At 39.8% G+C, this 18007-nt stretch overlaps 1 protein-coding gene across 2 annotated transcripts in view; it reads left to right on the forward strand.

The window, feature by feature from the left end:
* Nucleotides 1-18007, forward strand: part of LOC103178476 (presenilin-1) — a 29479-nt gene that overhangs the window by 2258 nt on the left and 9214 nt on the right. The window contains exons 2-7 of one of the 2 annotated variants that reach the window (XM_007893244.2): nt 715-867; nt 3302-3400; nt 10800-11032; nt 13535-13676; nt 14481-14548; nt 15151-15371. In XM_007893244.2, the coding sequence (XP_007891435.1) occupies nt 781-867; nt 3302-3400; nt 10800-11032; nt 13535-13676; nt 14481-14548; nt 15151-15371 (850 nt within the window). In that variant the 5' untranslated portion in view covers nt 715-780. The remainder of the gene's footprint in view (nt 1-714; nt 868-3301; nt 3401-10799; nt 11033-13534; nt 13677-14480; nt 14549-15150; nt 15372-18007) is intronic. The other variant, XM_007893245.2, reaches the window with a different exon arrangement.

The raw sequence follows: 18007 nt of genomic DNA on the forward strand, positions 1-18007 counted from the left end.
GGTCGTCTGTGCCTACCTTCTATACGCAGATAGCTGTCTGTTCAGTGCCAGAAGTGTATTGCATTTCCAAGAGTAAATGGACCCATGCTATACTGAAGCGTGGTATAACAGTGTGGTCCTGGCTTGGTGATGTAGAGTGTGCATCCGTGGATGCTGATACTGCCAGTGCCAAGGGTGCGGAGGCACTGATGAGAACCAATCAGGAGAGCCTCGATCTTGCTGACTGACGTTCAACTGCAGAAAGTTGGCTCTTTCTACCGCATTATTGCAGAATAATGTGTTGCTGTTCTATTGTGCTGCATTGAGAAAAGATACAATGTGGGATTGCGTCTACTATTTCAGCAGATGGTGAGGTAGAGAGAGTTACCTCAAGCTGTCATTGTACACCTCAAAGCAGCTGGTACAGAGCAATAATAACTGAGGCCTGGCAAACATTTGACTGGATATTGTGTATGATTACAGAATAAGAAAGTAGAGAGCTAGTTGATATTGAACAATTCTTTGGTGTCAACAGTGCTCATACACTGACTTCCCAATATTATTTTCATGTAAGATATTGCAACCAGTTGACTGCATCCAGATGAAATATTTCTGCAATGTATTTGCAGCTCACAATAAAGTTGCTCTTTTTGGTTAGGAAAGCCTTTAACTATTTTTAAACTAAATGCATTTTCTTTTATTAAGCCTGTTTTTAAAATATTTGTTTTCTTCCAGTGAAAAGAAGGCACGCAATCCGCATTTGAAAAGGAAAAAGAATTGTTGGTGCGTGGGGTTTCCCAGATGTCTGGATTATCTGCACAGGCTGTGCCTGTGTTTCAGGGTGGGCAACTTGGAGAAAGTCCCTCTGAAATACATCAAAACAGCTTGGTGAGACTTCATTGTTATTATTCAAAGCTTTCTAATGAAATCTGTTGTTACAAAAGAAATTGTCATGGAATTCCCGGTAAATGTGGATTCAGCATTCCAATATTCAATAAGATTACAGTTATAGTTGTTGAACCTGTGCCCAAACAGTATATCCTTTCAATCGGTCCTTGGCCAAGATCATTGTTCATCTTTATCACATTACCCGTTTCCATCTCTATCTCAACCATACTGTGGCTGAAACCTTTTAACACATTTGTTACCTCCAGACTGGACTTCTCCAATACCCTCTTTGCCAGCCTCCCATTTAAACCATTCATAAGCTCCAGCTCATCATCCTTAGTTGCACTAAGTTTGGGATCACACCCATGACGCCAGACTCCACTAGCTCCCCATCCTCCAGCAGATTGATTTCCAAGATCTTCACTCTTGCTTACAAATCGTTATTTGCCTTTATCCTCTGGACCCACCTGTCTCAGGAAACAAGCTACTGAGACCACCACAGAGGCTTGTTCAATTCCGACATTCAACTTTAAGGAAACCCATTTCATCCCCCCCCACACACACACACACAAATAGAATTGGTCATTCTATCTGTCACAAATTAGCTACCTGCCAATGACACAATCACTACACTTCATAGAGAATCCTGAGAGATGTCCTCCAGATATGAAGGGTCTTACACCAAATGCAAGGGTTATTATTTTGCATTATTTCTGTCCACATCTGCTTTTTGAAAGCGATGAACACATTGGACCAATCTGAGTACAATATTTACAGTACTGCACTTTAATGCAACTATCAATTTACAAAAGTGTGGTTCCTATAGAATTGTCATGTCATGTTATTTCTTATCATTATCCATCTGTAGAAAATGTTTGAATATGTTCATAAGTATTGAGAAAGCACTATTTATGGTCAGCTTGGAGAAACTTAGTCAGTTCTCTGCTGTTTCCCCGCTGTGTTTCATATACCATTGTTGTTTCACAGTACTCGGTAAATTGCAGTAATATAATCTGAGTTTTGTTCAACGGTTGAATGTAAAGGAGAATGGTCACTCGCTAACAATGCAAGTTTTTCTTGGTGACTTTTTCCAGATTTTCTTTATATTTTCTATCTAGTATTTTATAAGTGTTTTTCTCTTATGTTTAGCTGTAGCCCCTCTCAGTGATCTACTGAGTAGGACAGGACTGTCTGTCCGTCCTTACAGGTGAAAGTGTTAGCCATGGTGCTTCTTTTCTGTCCAATCTTCAATTAGTTGTATAGCTACTACAAGTGATAAATTATTTAAAATGGGAGATGTTCAGATGAAGAAGGCCCATCAGCCTATTTTTATCTTGTACTTACCCAACCCGTTGTCTTGTTACAGCATCAAGCTGTTAAATGAATCCACTATACTGGTAATTCATTTCAGCTGTTAATTGTTTTTTGCAAAAAATACTTTGCGGTGTTTTGGTAAAATAGTTTGCTAAAATTGACAGTGACATAACATTTCTAGTATAAAAAAATGTACCCGTGAACTTGATGTGTATTTGGTATGTTAAATATTAGATAAGAAAGGGAAGTGCAGGAAGTTGAGCCTATTTTTGTTCTCCTTCCCCTCTCATTGCTTCCACTGATTAGTGCACTGTTGGAGCCCTGGCCCGGAACTTGCAACAGGTCAGAAATACTGCTCCACTGGTGGCTTGGTTGAGATGTGGCAATGTACCAGAGGTCAAATCTGGGACCTTTCCCTGAGGGGTGAGGACAGTTTTTATAGGAGCAAAATACTGCAGATGCTGGTAATCTGAAACAAAAACAGAGAGAGCTGGGAAAACTCAGCAGATCAGGCAGGATCTATGGAGAAAGGAATCAACAATTCGGGTCCACGAACCTTCCTCAGAACTCAAATCAGTTTTGACGGAAGGGTCGTGGACCCGAAATGTTGACTCACTTTCCTTTCTCCATAGATGCTGCCTGACCTGCTGAGTTTTCCCAGCTCTCTCTGTTTTTGTTACAGTGTTTACAGCGTTTTATTTCGTAAGTTTCCTCTATGATTACTTGCCTGTTTTGGTAGACTCTTGTCAAGAGATTAGGTGGATGGGGTGGGGCAAAATTAGGGACAGGGATTGGATTATAGCCTGTTCTTGTTCTTTATTTTATTTACGTTCAAAACATAAATATAAACTTTAAAAAATGTGAAGGATGTTTTTTAAAACATAAAAGAAAGCATAAATTACAATATGTTTGTCATGTTCCTCATACCTACCCTATTTTGCAAAGTTTTATTGTGCCCTGATATCAGCAATCCTGCTGACTCACTAAACAAACTGCTCAGTTGTACAAATCTTTTGCACCGTGTGTACGTTTCGGTGACAAACATCTGTTTCGTTTTGTAAATCAATTTGCTTTGATGTACAAAGAAAGCTCCCACAATTCTAATCAAAATTGTACGCAGGGCTGGTTTAAAATGGATAGTGCTGATGAAAATGAGGAGAATGTGCCTTTGCTGATTGTCAGAGAGGACGTTTCTGAAGAGGATGTTAGACATAATCAGGTGAGCAATCAGATGCAGTTGGAGGGGAAGCAGTGTCTTTTTCAATTGAGACAATTGCATTGCTGAAAGCTTACAAGAAATTAAATGTTGTTTAAAATTACACTAGCAAGGAAATAAAACTGACATTTATACAATGGATCAAATGCCGTCTTAATGTCATAGTTTTCTGTAGTTCTCAGGCCCAAATCCTGAAAAGCAGATGGTTAGTATTTGAAGAAAGCTTAGTTAAACCTAACATTCCCCCACCTGTCTTTCTCTGATGCTTATTAATCTGTTCATTGCCAGCATTTTATTTTTATTTCAGAATTCCAGGAATAACTTTTGTCAATTCTAGGGGATTCACTGTTTAGACCAGGATTACATTTTTGTGGTAGATTTTCATGTTTGGCATCAGGATGAATTTGATATCGTTGGGTATATAAATATGACTATTACTGATTAGATTTAATATAAAATCATTGAATCAGTTGTTTGGGGGTTAGGGTGGTACTGACCACTGTATATTGTTGGGAGTAGGTAAAAGGCAATGTTTTTGATAATGTGTTTAATCTGATTTTTTTAAAAATTGCCTTAATAGCTTTAGTGATCAATTGAAAGCATTTAAATTTTAACATCAGCAAGGCTCAACAGGTCCTCTGTTGTCGAAGGTTGTGGGTTCATGCTCTCTGGCGGGGCTTTGAGCTGAAGCCTGACATTCCAGTGCAGGGCTGGAGAAGCACTGTGTTTTCAGAGGTTCTGTCCTTCAAATGAGGGAATCTAAGGCTTCTTATGCTTATTCAGGTGAACATTAAAGATCCCCATGACACAATTTGAAAAGAGAAGGGACCTTCTCCCTGTGTTCTGGCCAACAATCCTCCAGACAAAATTGGTCATTCACTTTATGCTTGTGGGAAATTGGCTGCTGTGTTTGCCTTTGGTCACTGAACTTTATCAAATACTTTGAAGCTTTTCAGATGTTCCCAATGTTATATGTACTATATAAAATGCAAGGATTATTTTAATTGCTTTGCCATTTGGAAACTCCATTTGTTTCATCAAGGCCACATACGATGAAATCTAATGAGTGAAATTATTGACGATTCAGGCAATGCATTTTTTAAAATGTATTCTATTCTTGTGTATCTGCCAGTAAAATCTATATTTAAAACATCATGCATTAATTGAGTAACTGCAAATCGTAGGACACTGAAGGGGGGAGAAAGGTAATGTTTACATTTGTCTAGGTACTGAGATGAGTGTGAGGTATTCTGTAACCTGTGAACAGATGAGAATTTAAAGAGCGGTTTGTTGCAATTTGGGGGAGAGGGAGTTTTATCACTGTTGGCAGCTATAGTGGAATTGCAACTGTTTCTGCAAATGATCCTTGTCCCTGTTCAACAACAATAATAATAATCTTGCTTAATTTTGCTCTTCAATTTGCAGTAGTACGTAAGACTATCAAACGTATCTATTAGAAAGTACAATTCCCATCTTCCTCATTTACTTTATAATAAGTGTTTGAGCTGGCGGGGGTGGGAGGAAATCAGTTTTGATTCTCCCACGCCATGCAGTGTCACTTAAGTATTTCAGTAGAGGGGTTCAGAATAGGGGACACGAATAGGAACCCTCGACTATTCTACTCTTTCCCCCCGCCCACCCCTCTCCTCTTTTCCTCTATTTCTCTCCCCCTAGACCAGAAATGTGGTGCCCAACTATACTGTCCCATTTCCATACAAGCTGAAATCAGTTCACCCAGGATAGACCGAAAGAGATATGCGGTCTTCTCAATAATGCCCAGTTATGTGGGTTTGACATTAACAGAATATGTACCCATTCTGTAATATCTTCACATAAATTCTCTTGTAGTTTGTACTTGCCATTTTTGCTGGAGTTGGAAGTAGTTCAGGCGTGGACCTGAAGATTTTCAGATCTTTATATAAAAGTCCAACGTCTAGTTTCAGCAATTCACTTTGGGACTTAACTTAATTCTACCAGCTGTTAATATTTTTTAAGTTGTAAAACACACACATACACAAAGTTTCTTGTTTACACTCTACCAAGACTTTGGAACTTTACAGACTTTATTGGCTTATTTAACTGCATGCCATTACATGCTGCTGTAATATTTTACCTACTTTTATTTACTGATTCCCAAAGAATTCTATTCTACTTTGATAAACATTAAAGGAGAAGTTTCTGTTTTATACCTACCAGCATCTCAAATTGCTGCTTGGTGTCATTTGTTCGAAGATTCTGGGTGGCATTTACCTGGGTACAGACGTGGTACAATGGTACAGACATTTTGTTGCCCTGTGTTTTGACAGCGTGAGCTTTTGCTTCAGTGACCTCTTGATTTGGAATGGGGGGATTGTGAGCAGCTTTGTCCGATGAAACATACTAAAGGTCATTGAAAAGCCGCCAGAAAGTGTACAGATATCCTTGTTTAGGATTTTCTAAATTAATAAATACACTTCCCTAAAGGGCAATTGGGTTATTATACTGTAATGTTAGCACTGATCAAAAAAAACTTACGTTAGACATCATATAATACTCAAAAGTGCAGTGTATAACCAGTATATCCAGCCACTCAGCAATTTTTTACAAGTGCGAACATGTTTGATAGCTGCGGCTATTGTGGGCGTCAGTATAATAAGCACTTTTCTTCATGCTATAGTTGGTTCCTCAAAGAAGCAGGCAACATTTAAATCAAATCAACTCTTGTGAAAATGCTCTTTTTTTATTTGCATTTTTTAAAACAGTATTGAAACTGAAGATTTGTGCTTTCAAAATGGAAATCTCGGGATTCAGGTTCACAAGACGCAGTAGTTGCCGAAACAGGTAGACAAAGCCATGAAGGATGCAAATGCAATCCTCGGTCCTGAGAAACATAAGTCTTGAGTAGAAAAGTCGAGAAGCAAAATTTATACACTAAATTTAATTAAAAATGCTAAATTTATATTCAACTGTGAAGTTGGAATAGGTTGGAGCTTTTTCTGTAGAATTGAGACAATTGAGAGGAGACTTGATAAAGGTGTTTGATTATGGATTAAGAGGTGATCTACAAAAAGCATTTGCATACAAAATTCACAGTGACTACAGTTTACGGTATATTCCGTAAAAGGCGTTTTATCAAATGTAAGGATTGTTATTATTGAGTTATTTGAGAAGGTGGACAGTAATGGATTGTTTCCACCTGTTGGCGAGTTAAAAACTGAGGCCTTAAATATAGATAACTAGTCGCAAATCTAAATAGGAGTTTAGGAGGAATCTCTTTATGCAGAAGGTGGTGAGGATGTGGAACTCATTGATGGATGCTGTGATTGAAGCACAAATCATCAACGTATCTAAGAAGAAACTTGATGCATTCATGAGGGAGAAGGGAATAGAGTGGTAGAGGATTAGGAAGGATGTGGAGTATAAACTCCCAACACAGATAGTTGGGCTGAATGGACTGTGTAATAATCTATATAATTTACTTTCATGGCTCTCGCTGCAATATACATAATTTGTTGGCGAGTAAATGAATAGCCTTGTTGTATAATATTCTGTAACACTCCCGCAGGACATTGGTGGCTTTCATTCAGGACCCGACAGAGGGTGGCGTGTTTTTCAAATCTGAAATTCTGGGTATGGATTCAGGCCTGTGGTCTGGTATTTCATGTTAGAGGTTGTTCCTTGAATAAGAGCCTGTGCCCTCAGCAAAATCTTATTGTAGCACTAGCATAACCTGTCCTGTTTATGATAAGGGCTGAACCTCTTGACCGACTTACCCGTATACCCTAGCCATGTTTTTCATATATTTGGCCCATGGGCTGTGCAGTGAACAGAAAATCTAGGAGAGACTGAGTTATATGCATGACTGGAGAGGGTGTTGACAATTTCCTTTAAAACTCATGCAAATTTCTTCCCACAAGAAAACATTGGATTGGATGTTGTCCCTATTCATGAGAGTGAACTAATCAGTCTTCTATACAAAACAAGCTTATTGCAATTTCAGCATAAAATATGTTCTTGTTGAACACCATTTTCTACTTGTCTGACTTTTGACCCACACCCTCAGGATACAGCAGATTCCAGATCATGTTCATAAAGCTTTGATGGTAACATATGTGTAACCTTCAAAATAGCACAAAACATATCTCCATGATTAAAATCTCTGCTGATATCTTATGTACCCTCACTGTTTTTTCCCCATGCTATCTCACTAAGATCATTTGACATCTGTTCTAGTCTGTGGCGCATAATTTTAAAAAAAAATCTGTAGAGCCGCATAGTTGCATAAAATTACATAGAACTTCACACCATGGAAACAGACTGTTCGGCTCAATTTGTTTGTGCCAGTATATATACTCCATGAGCCATGTTTCCTCTTAAATATGTTGATTCCTTTTGCTTCAACCACAGGCAGGTCAACAAATTGGCAGGTGGTTTTGAGTACAGGTCCAGTCACCAATTGCCTGTGAAGCATTTTAGATGTTGCAGCGCTATAATTATCTTTAAGGCACCTTTCACATCGGGTGGACATCCCAAAGTCCTTCAAGTCATGTACAGTAAAGTACATTGACTTTTTTGTGGGTGAACAAGGCAGCTAATTGCACAGAGCAATGTCCCAAGGCATGAGCGACCAGTTTTATTTGAGGTATTGTTGGCCAAGACGGGGGAAGTCTCCTTTTTCGTTTTAGATAATGCAATACGGTCTTTAGCATCCACCTGAACAGGCAGACTGGACCTCAGTTTAATATCTTATTCATGTTAGAAATCTGTGTGGTGTTGACTGCGGTAACTGTGTTTCTAACATAAGGTAGGAGAAATGGGTTTTTAAGTGAGTCAGCCCTCTGTTCCTTATAACTTGATCACTGATTGATAAACAGTTGATGCATGAATGGTATTTTCATAGCTTAGACCAGCTATGGTCAAACCATAGAGCCAGTTATGATGTGTCGATGTGACTCACAGCCGCTTCAGCTTCTCAAGACGATTACGGCAAAACTCTTCAGTATTCGGATCTACATAAATCTTTTCTCCAATCATTTTCATCAAAGGAAAATACAGATTTCTCTTGACAAACAAATCTTTGGCAGCAGAACTGGGTTACGAGGTTACGCAATCATTTTCACCAAACTTTCAGAAATTGGTTGAGAAAATCATATTTGCTTGTGATTGAGTTTGGCTGCTAGTCACTGTTGCTTTTTAAAAAAAGTTATCAATAAATATTTTTTGGAGGAAGTTCTGTGACTTTCATTTTTCACTGTTATTCACTGTTATCTGCACTATTATTTACAAGTGACACGTGCGGCTCAGTATCAATCTGGGTTTGACAGCACTGACTTAAACCTTGCGTAGAGAAACTGGTGTGGCCAACAGATGAAATGGAAGGGACATTGCTCAACCCAATCTGATGCAAAAGGTATCTGCTGAGCAAAAGCACACTTTTCAGGTATGGGAACAAGATGGATTTGCATTTATACAAATACAGTTTGGTTCTCCTGCTCCCCCTACCTTTTTGTAACTTTGAAAAAAAATTCTTCAACCTTATTATAATAATAATAATAATAATCCTTGCATTTGATATAGCGCTTTTCACGTCGGGAGGACGTCCCAAAGCGCTTCACAGAACACACTGTAAAGTGAATTGACTGTATATTTGTGGGTGAACGCGGCAGCCAATTGCGCACAGCAATGTCCCACAAACAGTCGTAGATTGAAAATGACCAATTTAATTATTGTTTTTTTTTTGGAGGGATTATTATTAGGCGTGTGGAGTAAGGAAACTTGCCCAAGGTTTCGCCCTGTGCCTGGAATTGAACTCAGGTCTCTCACTTGCAAAGCGAGTGCTCTAACCACTGAGCTACAGGACTCCATATCATGGTATAGGTCCCCTTCATTGTTCCTGAGACCGAGAGCTGAGCTGCTCCTAAATCTATGCTCATTTAGGATATGTTGTACCTGGTCAGTGGGACATATTTGGTTCTAAATGCTCATAATGGCCTGGTGACGATTGTTTTATTGCTCCATTTGTGGCATTGTTGAATTTGTTTCTTGTTACTCCTGGCACTACTCTAAGCTATGCAGTTTTAGCTGGTTAAACTCGAGCAGTAACCCATCAAGCACACTGGAGTTCCCCTAAGTATTGGTTCTAGACAATCTGCGCTTAATACTTGCTGGAATTGGGTAAGCAGTGTATATCTCGCCGGGAGAGAATATGCATTCCATTCAATACATGAAAATATCCATGTGTAGACAGTGTACATATGTGGAAACTCTGTCTGGTTTGGATATTGTAATGGTTTTCTCCATGTGTCAGGCATTTGGCTGACTCCGGTGGTGGGGGTTTGGGAATTTCCCCATGACATTCACTGATAATGTGCCAGAATGATGTTTTGCATGCTCAGTGGAGGTTTCTAAACCTGAAATAATGGATGCATTGTAGATAATGGCTACACACCACTTGAGTGTGCAAATTAGGACTTGAATTGAGCTGTGAACTCTATGCTGCTTCCAGTCACTGCTTCACTGAACTTGTTAATAATAATAATCCTTGCAGTTGATATAGCACCTTATCAAGTCGTTGAGACGTCTCAAAATATCACTTCATAGAATATACTGTGAAGTGAATTGACTGTATATTTTGTGAGTGAAACGTGGTAGCCAATTGCACACAGCAGTGTCTCACAAACAATCATGGATTGAATGACCAAATAATATTTTTTTTTGAATGAATTATTATCCCCAGAAAGCAATCTGACAATCAACTTAACAACCGGTTCCTACTTGTTGCTAGGTAAACAAAGGCGTGTGGAATAAGAAAGCTTGCCTAGGTAGGGCGTGGTGAGACCATGAAGGTTTTAAACGTGAAAATACATATCAAATTCAATTATTATTTGATCTCAAAAACAGACTTATTTAACTGAAGTTCATTTCCAGGATTGATTTTAAGAATGGTCCTGTATGGGATTTTGGATAATGGTGAAGGAGGAACGGAGAGAAGAATGAGTGGAACTGCTGGGAAGCTAATGTTGATCTGCATTAATTTGAACAGTTGTTGAGTCGAATTGTCTTTTAAATAAGTTTGTATTGTTAATAGTAGCCACGTGGGAGAACTCTTGGCCCCAGTGACTGGTATGCCCCTCCAACTCCTGCTAGAACCAGGATATCTGGTCCTTGATCAACAGTGCTTGAGGACCTGCTTGATTTGGGCACCGGACTACGTCAAAGAATTGATGGTAACTGCTGATGAAAACAAGTGAAATTGAATTGGAGGAGGATTAACCTGGTCAATCACCAGTTCATCCGGCAATCCTTTTTCAGGGGGATTTGTTTTAAGTAATTTGCTTAACTTTGAGTAGGCAATGTATCATTTTATACAATTTGAACAAGCCTTTGTATTTCATGGCTTTTAAATCTCTTTTTGAAATGTTAGAACGATGTCAACAGAATAGCAGCTGATGATGGTGTCCCAGTGAGCAACGGTCAGTCCGAGAACAATACAAGACCGATCCGAGAACAGACCGATGATGGGGACGAGGAAGAGCTAACTCTTAAATATGGGGCCAAACATGTTATCATGCTCTTCGTGCCTGTCACCTTGTGCATGGTGGTGGTTGTGGCAACCATCAAATCGGTTACTTTTTATACACAGAATGATGGCCAATTGTAAGTATATTCTCCCATCTGTTTAGAATCACACCGCTATTAAGTGCTCAGTGACACTACTGGTATGAAGTTTGCTATATAAATGCAAGGTGTTGGTGTAATTTGCTTTCCTTACTTACATTCACCCCATTAGTTTGGATTTATTAAGGTGCTAGAATGAAAAGCTTCTGTGTGAGCAAGGAATCGACTGATCTCTCTCCTCTTTTTCGCTTCCCCCGCCTCCCCTTTATAGTGTGTATTAGACGACTAATGTCTATTAGATTTTTGTCGTTACTGCTTTCCCCCTCCTCAAAGGAGACTTTCCACTACAGACTTGATGGGCTGAATGGGCATTTTCTGTGTTGTATCAAGTTAGAACACGAGTAAGATCATAAAACCTTTGTTAAATTGAAAAAAAAATAGTTGTTAGTTGAGGATTAGCCTTCGATTAGTACAATTTGAACCTCCCCGCGCACTTGTGTCATCAATTCAGTTCTTGGTTGCCTGGTTCAGTGCTGAGACGAGCTGCCAAGCTGACTGGGGGGGAAAACTGGCAATTTACGACAGCAGCTCCTGGAATAGAGTGCAGGCTATAAAGGGGCAATAAGAAATGAGAGCTAAAATACTCCCAATTACAAAAATGTAGTCAACAGCGCAATAGTTTCCTTGTTCCATTGTCTGTGGCTTTAACCTTCGCCGTAGAATAGATCGTGTCTGGACACCTCCAGCATTTTGCATTCTAAACTGTGCCACATGGTGGCGCCGTTGTAACTCTCCTGCATCCTGAACCGGCGGCGGCTGCTGCGGCAGATGTAAAATTTTCACGAGAGACGATTTAATGCCTTTAAAATGCAAAGCAAGCAGAGCTGCGTGGTTTTAATAAAGTGAAGCTCAAGGCAGCAAAACGGAATGGTGCCGTTCAAGGAAAGGATATGAAATAGTAGTTTACGGTAGGGATTTTAACTTGTATGTTTGTAAACCTATCAGGGGTATCATTTACCAAAACGTGGACTTATGCGCTGGATAGAAATCTGGACCTGTATATCCCGGTAGATTTTATGTGTTGCCATCCTTCACTCTCCCTTGAGTTGTTGTATTTATTCATTTCCATCCTACACAGGTTTTTCCTCACTTTATTTTTTTTTAAAAATGAGTTTGAGATTGTTCCCCCACTCTTTCTGGCTTCCCATCACAGAATACTATCAACAAAGGTGTTGCTTTTAACTTTTGACTTTGCAACCTGTCCTAATCCCAGAATGCCTCCTACCTTCGAGTATTTATGTGCATTTTTATATTGACTGGTTTTGAAATATTGTTTTATTTATTATAATTAAGTTACTATTAGTTGCTGGTTTATGTAATCTAACCTCTAACCTTGTTTCTTTCTATTCCTTCCCAATTTTGGTGGCGTTGGTTTTAATTCTGTTTGGGAAATAAATGATTAAAAAATTCTCAGTACCTTAGGCAGTTCCATCGTACCTACCTTTCTTTATTACTCTTCGAGACATCATCACCAGATATGAGATCTGTTCCCAGTGTAACCCAGAGTTTCTCCACCTCTACCTCAATTCTGACTGTCTGACTGCCTGTAGCACATCAAGTGCTGAAGAAGCCTTTATCTTCCTTCGGCTGAATGTCAAAGCAGAAGTCATCTTGTTTGGTTCTTGCCAGCACCTTCTTGTCTGTGGCTCCACCTCCCGGGACTGCTAATTGACCCTATGCATAATCTTGACATTCCACTTCAAACCCCTACATTAGGTCCTTTGCCAAATTTATTTTTTATTTTTGCAGCATTGCCTGCTTGTGTTTCTATCTCATCCCCTTAGTAGGTAAAACCCTTATCCATGTCTTTGGCATCGCCATGTTAGTTATCTCCTCAGGTATACTCTCTGCAAGCTCCAACTCATCAAAAACTCTGCAGACCATTTCCTCTCTCATTCATGTTACCCCTAATCTTGCTAGGCTTTACTGCTTTCCAGTATCTGAGCAGATTAAATTTTAATATCCTTATTTTAACCTTTAAATCCATTTGCAATCTGAATTCTCTTCCCCCACCTATGCCATCTCCATCTTCTAAACTCCAATTTTTCCAAGCCCTTGTCCTCAGCTCTTCTGATTGATCTACTGCTTATTATTTGTTGTTCTTTGTTTCTTCCATCCCACCATTGGTGGCTGAACCTTACGCCATTATGGCACCCTCCCCTTGGAACATTATTTCCAAATCTTTTTTGACCTGCTCCTTCGCTCCCCGGCTTTAACACCTCTCTTTTTAAAAAATAAAACAAAAATCTGACCATTCCCCTGTTCATCACGCTTACATTCTCCTTTATTGGTGCTCCGTATCCTGAGGCACTTTAGGATGTTCTTCCTATGTCGAATATTGTGCTTAATACCTTTCCTGTTGCATATATTTGGGGCGAAATCTTGGAGGCGGTTTAGTTACCAAATGATTAATTAGTAAACTGTTTGACTTACTTGTTGAGGAACATGTTTTATAATGTTATTTGTGTATTTTGCGTTCAGGTTGTACACTCCATTTACAGAGGACACGGATACCGTTGGTCAGCGAGCTGTGAACTCCATTCTCAATGCCATGATCATGATCAGCGTGATTATAGTAATGACTCTACTGCTTGTACTTCTGTACAAGTACAGGTGCTACAAGGTAGGTTCTGCTGCCACCTCCTGCACTGGAAATCCAAGCTCCAGAAGTTTGGTAAACTTGTAATAAGCTTGTTGTTTGTCTCCCCCTTTCCCGATTGTGATGACTTTGAACTATGGTTTCATGTAGGTCTGGTTAGATATTTCCAGTATCTTAGGTTGTGTGAGCTCAGCCATAAATTTGACCTGACTTTCTGATAGTTTAAGGAGGGAGAGAGGGGGTTAAACACGCCTTTTTTACCAAGCAGTAAGTAGGAACCCGTTCGTTAGTCGATTGGCGGATCGCTTTTTGGGGGTAATAAACCCTCCAAATGAAAAAAAAATTAATAATAATAATTTGATCACTCAATCCACGACTGCTTGTACGACACTACTGTGCACAATTGGCTGCTGTGTTTCACCCACAAAATATACAGTCAATTCACTTTACAGTATATTCTGTGAAGCGCTTAGCATCTCAAGGAGGCTAAAGTGCTATATCAAATGCAAGGATTATTATTATTATTTGAACTGAATCCAATATGCCCCAAAATGAAAAGTCACGTCAGTTTACAGTGTACCCTTTGAAGCACTTTGAGACGTCTAGACAACATGATAAGCTGCTACATGATATTCAAGGATTATTATTATTTGTATTGTTAAACCTTCACACAATTGCATTTTAAAGATGCGAATTGCTGGCAATCTGGAGTAGAAATCCTGGCAATATTTTCTCTCCTTGTCCGCAGCCCTGGGGTACTCAGCCTAGGCTAATTTAATATATTCAGTGGGCCAAACCCTTATATATGTCTTATTGGTGTTTATACAGGTAATTCATGGATGGCTTATAATCTCTTCACTCCTGTTGCTTTTCTTCTTCTCCTTCATCTATTTAGGGTAAGTTCTGCCTTTTGAAATTGTGGCTCTTCAGTGTGAAAATAAGCACTGTGTACATTTACTGCAAAATATGAAAGCTATTGTACAATAAAAATTGATTATCATGGTGCTTAGGGTCCAGTTTCCATGGTATCACTGAGCCAGTTGCTAGGATCTTGACTTGAGAACCAGAGTTTCAGTCTTGACCCGCCTTACTCCTTACTACGGTACTATGCTTTCCGGGGTGTAATAATCACCCTCCCCCCCAAAAAACGGTCATGAATCCACGACTGTTTGTGGGACATTGCTGTGCGCAGTTAGCTGCTGCATTTCGCCCACAAAGTACACAGTCAATCCACTTGACAATATATTCTGCAAAGCACTTTGAGACGTTTCAACAGCGTGATAAAGGGCTATATCAAATGCAAAGATTACGGTTGACTGGTATTTTCCCTCCGGCGATTCCAGTGGTGAAAGTTTAACCAGTATTGACTTGGTTATCCCCAAATTCAGAACTGAGCTGAGATTATCTAAAGGATGGTATTAATGACTAGAATGGGAAAAGAAAATGAATTACTTTTAGCAATTTCCAATCGTAAATGTCTTTCTTGTTTCTTGAACAGGGAGGTCTTTAAGACGTATAACGTTGCTATGGATTACTTCACGCTAGCATTAGTGATCTGGAACTTTGGTATAGTTGGAATGATCTGTATCCATTGGAAGGGCCCACTTCGGCTGCAACAGGCCTATCTGATCATGATCAGTGCTTTAATGGCGCTTGTCTTCATCAAATACCTCCCGGAGTGGACTGCGTGGCTGATCCTGGCTGTGATTTCAGTATATGGTAAGATTGAGGGTGAATAATGATTACATTTCGTATTTGACATCTGATTAGAAGCCAGTTTGTATCACAGAGTACAAACAGTGCTTTTTAGTAGTGCTTTGGGGTTGATGTTCATGCCTGGAAGGAACAATGTCTCGAAACAGCTGACCTATAGATTCAAATGCCAGAAGATACAACTGTGAACTAGAACTAACTATTTGTAATTGTCTCTTTAAAAAGGTTTCAGATATTAATGTTTCTTCACACTTATAAAGTCTGCCTTGAGATTTAAATCATTTGGAGTTAGTTCCTGGTTTGGACCCTGGTTCAATATTCAAGGACACTATGGCATTGATTATTATATGTGTTTTGTTTTAAGACTGTGGCCCTTTTTCTTTTTTTAAAAAAAAGCTAAAGTAACTTCCTGGATTCTTATCTCTGGGCTATGGAGCGACGCCAAATGGGATTGAAAGAAAGACTTTACTTGAATCTCTGCCAGCGGTTTGCTAAACTGGATGGCTGATGGGCGTCGACAGCAGCTCCTGAACTGATCTTTTATTTCCCTACCCCTTCCCTTCTTGCTTCCCCCATCCCCAAACCCAACTCAGAAAATACATGACGAAATTCTCCTGCCTGTTGTACATTGGTATCTTAATCATCTGTCATAGTAGGAGAAGATGGTTGATATGCAGGACATTTTAGAAATAGTGTAAGGGTCTGCGTGTATTTACCTATTTAACCATGTATAGGGTATAGGTATGGAAAGAGATATGGGCTGAAATTTTGTTACTGAAATCTAAATAATTTTGGCTGCAGAAGAGCAATTTATCTAAACGTGCGAGAATCTCTGTCTCCTTTTTCTGATTTGTTGACTGGCTGAAAGGAACTGCAGTGCCAGTTATTTTTTTTAAAAAACTCCCCAGCTGAAGTGATGGATATAATTTACTGTACTTCTGTTACTCATTTGTTCTCCCAGAACATAACACTGTGCACAATTCTTTCTTTGCGAAAGTTTCCAGTACTTTTTTTTTCCAGAGCAGGATATTTCAGTATCTCAAAAATGCAGCCGTGAGCTTATGTCTACTGACAACCTAACTAAAGTGTGCATGTTTTCATAGGAGCTTGTTTCAAAATCAAGTGCAGTGTTGTCTGACTGGAATGAAGGCAGGCATGTTTAACAGTGAAATATGGCAGTATTTATAATAATAATCCTTGCATTTGATAGCGCTTTTCACGTCGGGAGGACGTCCCAAAGCGCTTCACAGAACACACTGTAAAGTGAATTGACTGTATATTTGTGGGCGAACGCGGCAGCCAATTGCGCACAGCAATGTCCCACAAACAGTCGTAGATTGAAAATGACCAATTTAATTATTGTTTTTTGGTTTTTGGAGGGATTATTATTAGGCTCTGTGTGGAGTAAGGAAACTTGCCCAAGGTCTCGCCCTGTGCCTGGAATTGAACTTAGGTCTCTCACTTGCAAAGCGAGTGCTCTAACCACTGAGCTACAGGACTCCACAAATGGCAAAATAGCTTGTATACTGCAGGCTGCATTATCTGGCTCATGAACAAACAGGATGGATTGTTTTTCACAGCCTTATTTTTCCGCACACAAGAACATAACTTTTTTTTAATAACTTTTGCAAACTGCTTAGCTGTGGTTAGGTAGTAACACTAATCTTTCTATTTGAGCTAAATGTAACCTAAGTGTTGTCTCCCGATCACAGGTTAAGAAGACTAACTTTGCTGTAATCGATGGTTTCTTCAGAAGGATCAATCAGTGAAGTTTATTCATTTCTTTAAATCTTGGGGATTGTTCCCATTCGCATATTGTCACATTTAGGTTATAGCACTGCAGATTGTTGCTATTTCAAGCAATTTGATATACACAGGTCACCTACCATTCCACAAGGCTTTGGAAGGAATTCTGAATCTGGGTGTCTGGTGGGTGCGGGTGTGTGGGCAAAATAGGGAGAAGAGTGGCAAATCCTAATGTCGCAATTTCTTTCCTCTTTGAACGCGTTTCCCCACCTAGAAGTCTATTTCAGCCATGAAATTAAAGGAATTCACTATTTGTTTGACATAATGTTGAGAACAATGTAATTATCTGTAATGTTTAATAACCCACATAGTTATGCCAAAGTGGGTGGACAGATTCACATCCTTCAATGTTTTCAAAGTATTGAAGCCTTTTCCCTGTAATTATTAGCCTCATTTAAAATGTGAACGAAAAGCAACTTCTGTTTAATTTATGGGATAATATTCAACAACAACAACAACAAGATTCCATTTATAGAGCGCCTTTCACGTCAGGAGGACGTCCCAAGGCGCTGCACAGTTGGGTCATGACCCGAGCAGGGGGGAAATGGTCAGGGTGAGGGGAGGGAAGGGAGGGAGAGAGGAGGGGAAATGGTCAGGGTGAGGGGAGGGAAGGGAGGGAGCGAGGAGGAGGAAGAGAGTCGAGAGGGGAGCTGAAGGCTCGGTCAAAGAGAAAGGTTTTGAGACCGGCCTTGAAGGAGGAAAGGGAGGAAGCAAGGCGAAGGCACTGGGGGATGGAGTTCCAGAGCCTCGGGGCTGAGAGGCTGAAGGCCCGACCACCGATAGTAGGGCGGTTGGGGCGGGGGACGTGGAGCAGACCGGAGCCAGAGGAACGGAGG

Source organism: Callorhinchus milii, unplaced genomic scaffold (genome assembly GCF_018977255.1).
Source record: "Callorhinchus milii isolate IMCB2004 unplaced genomic scaffold, IMCB_Cmil_1.0 Scaffold9, whole genome shotgun sequence".
Classification (NCBI taxonomy): Eukaryota; Metazoa; Chordata; class Chondrichthyes; order Chimaeriformes; family Callorhinchidae; genus Callorhinchus; species Callorhinchus milii.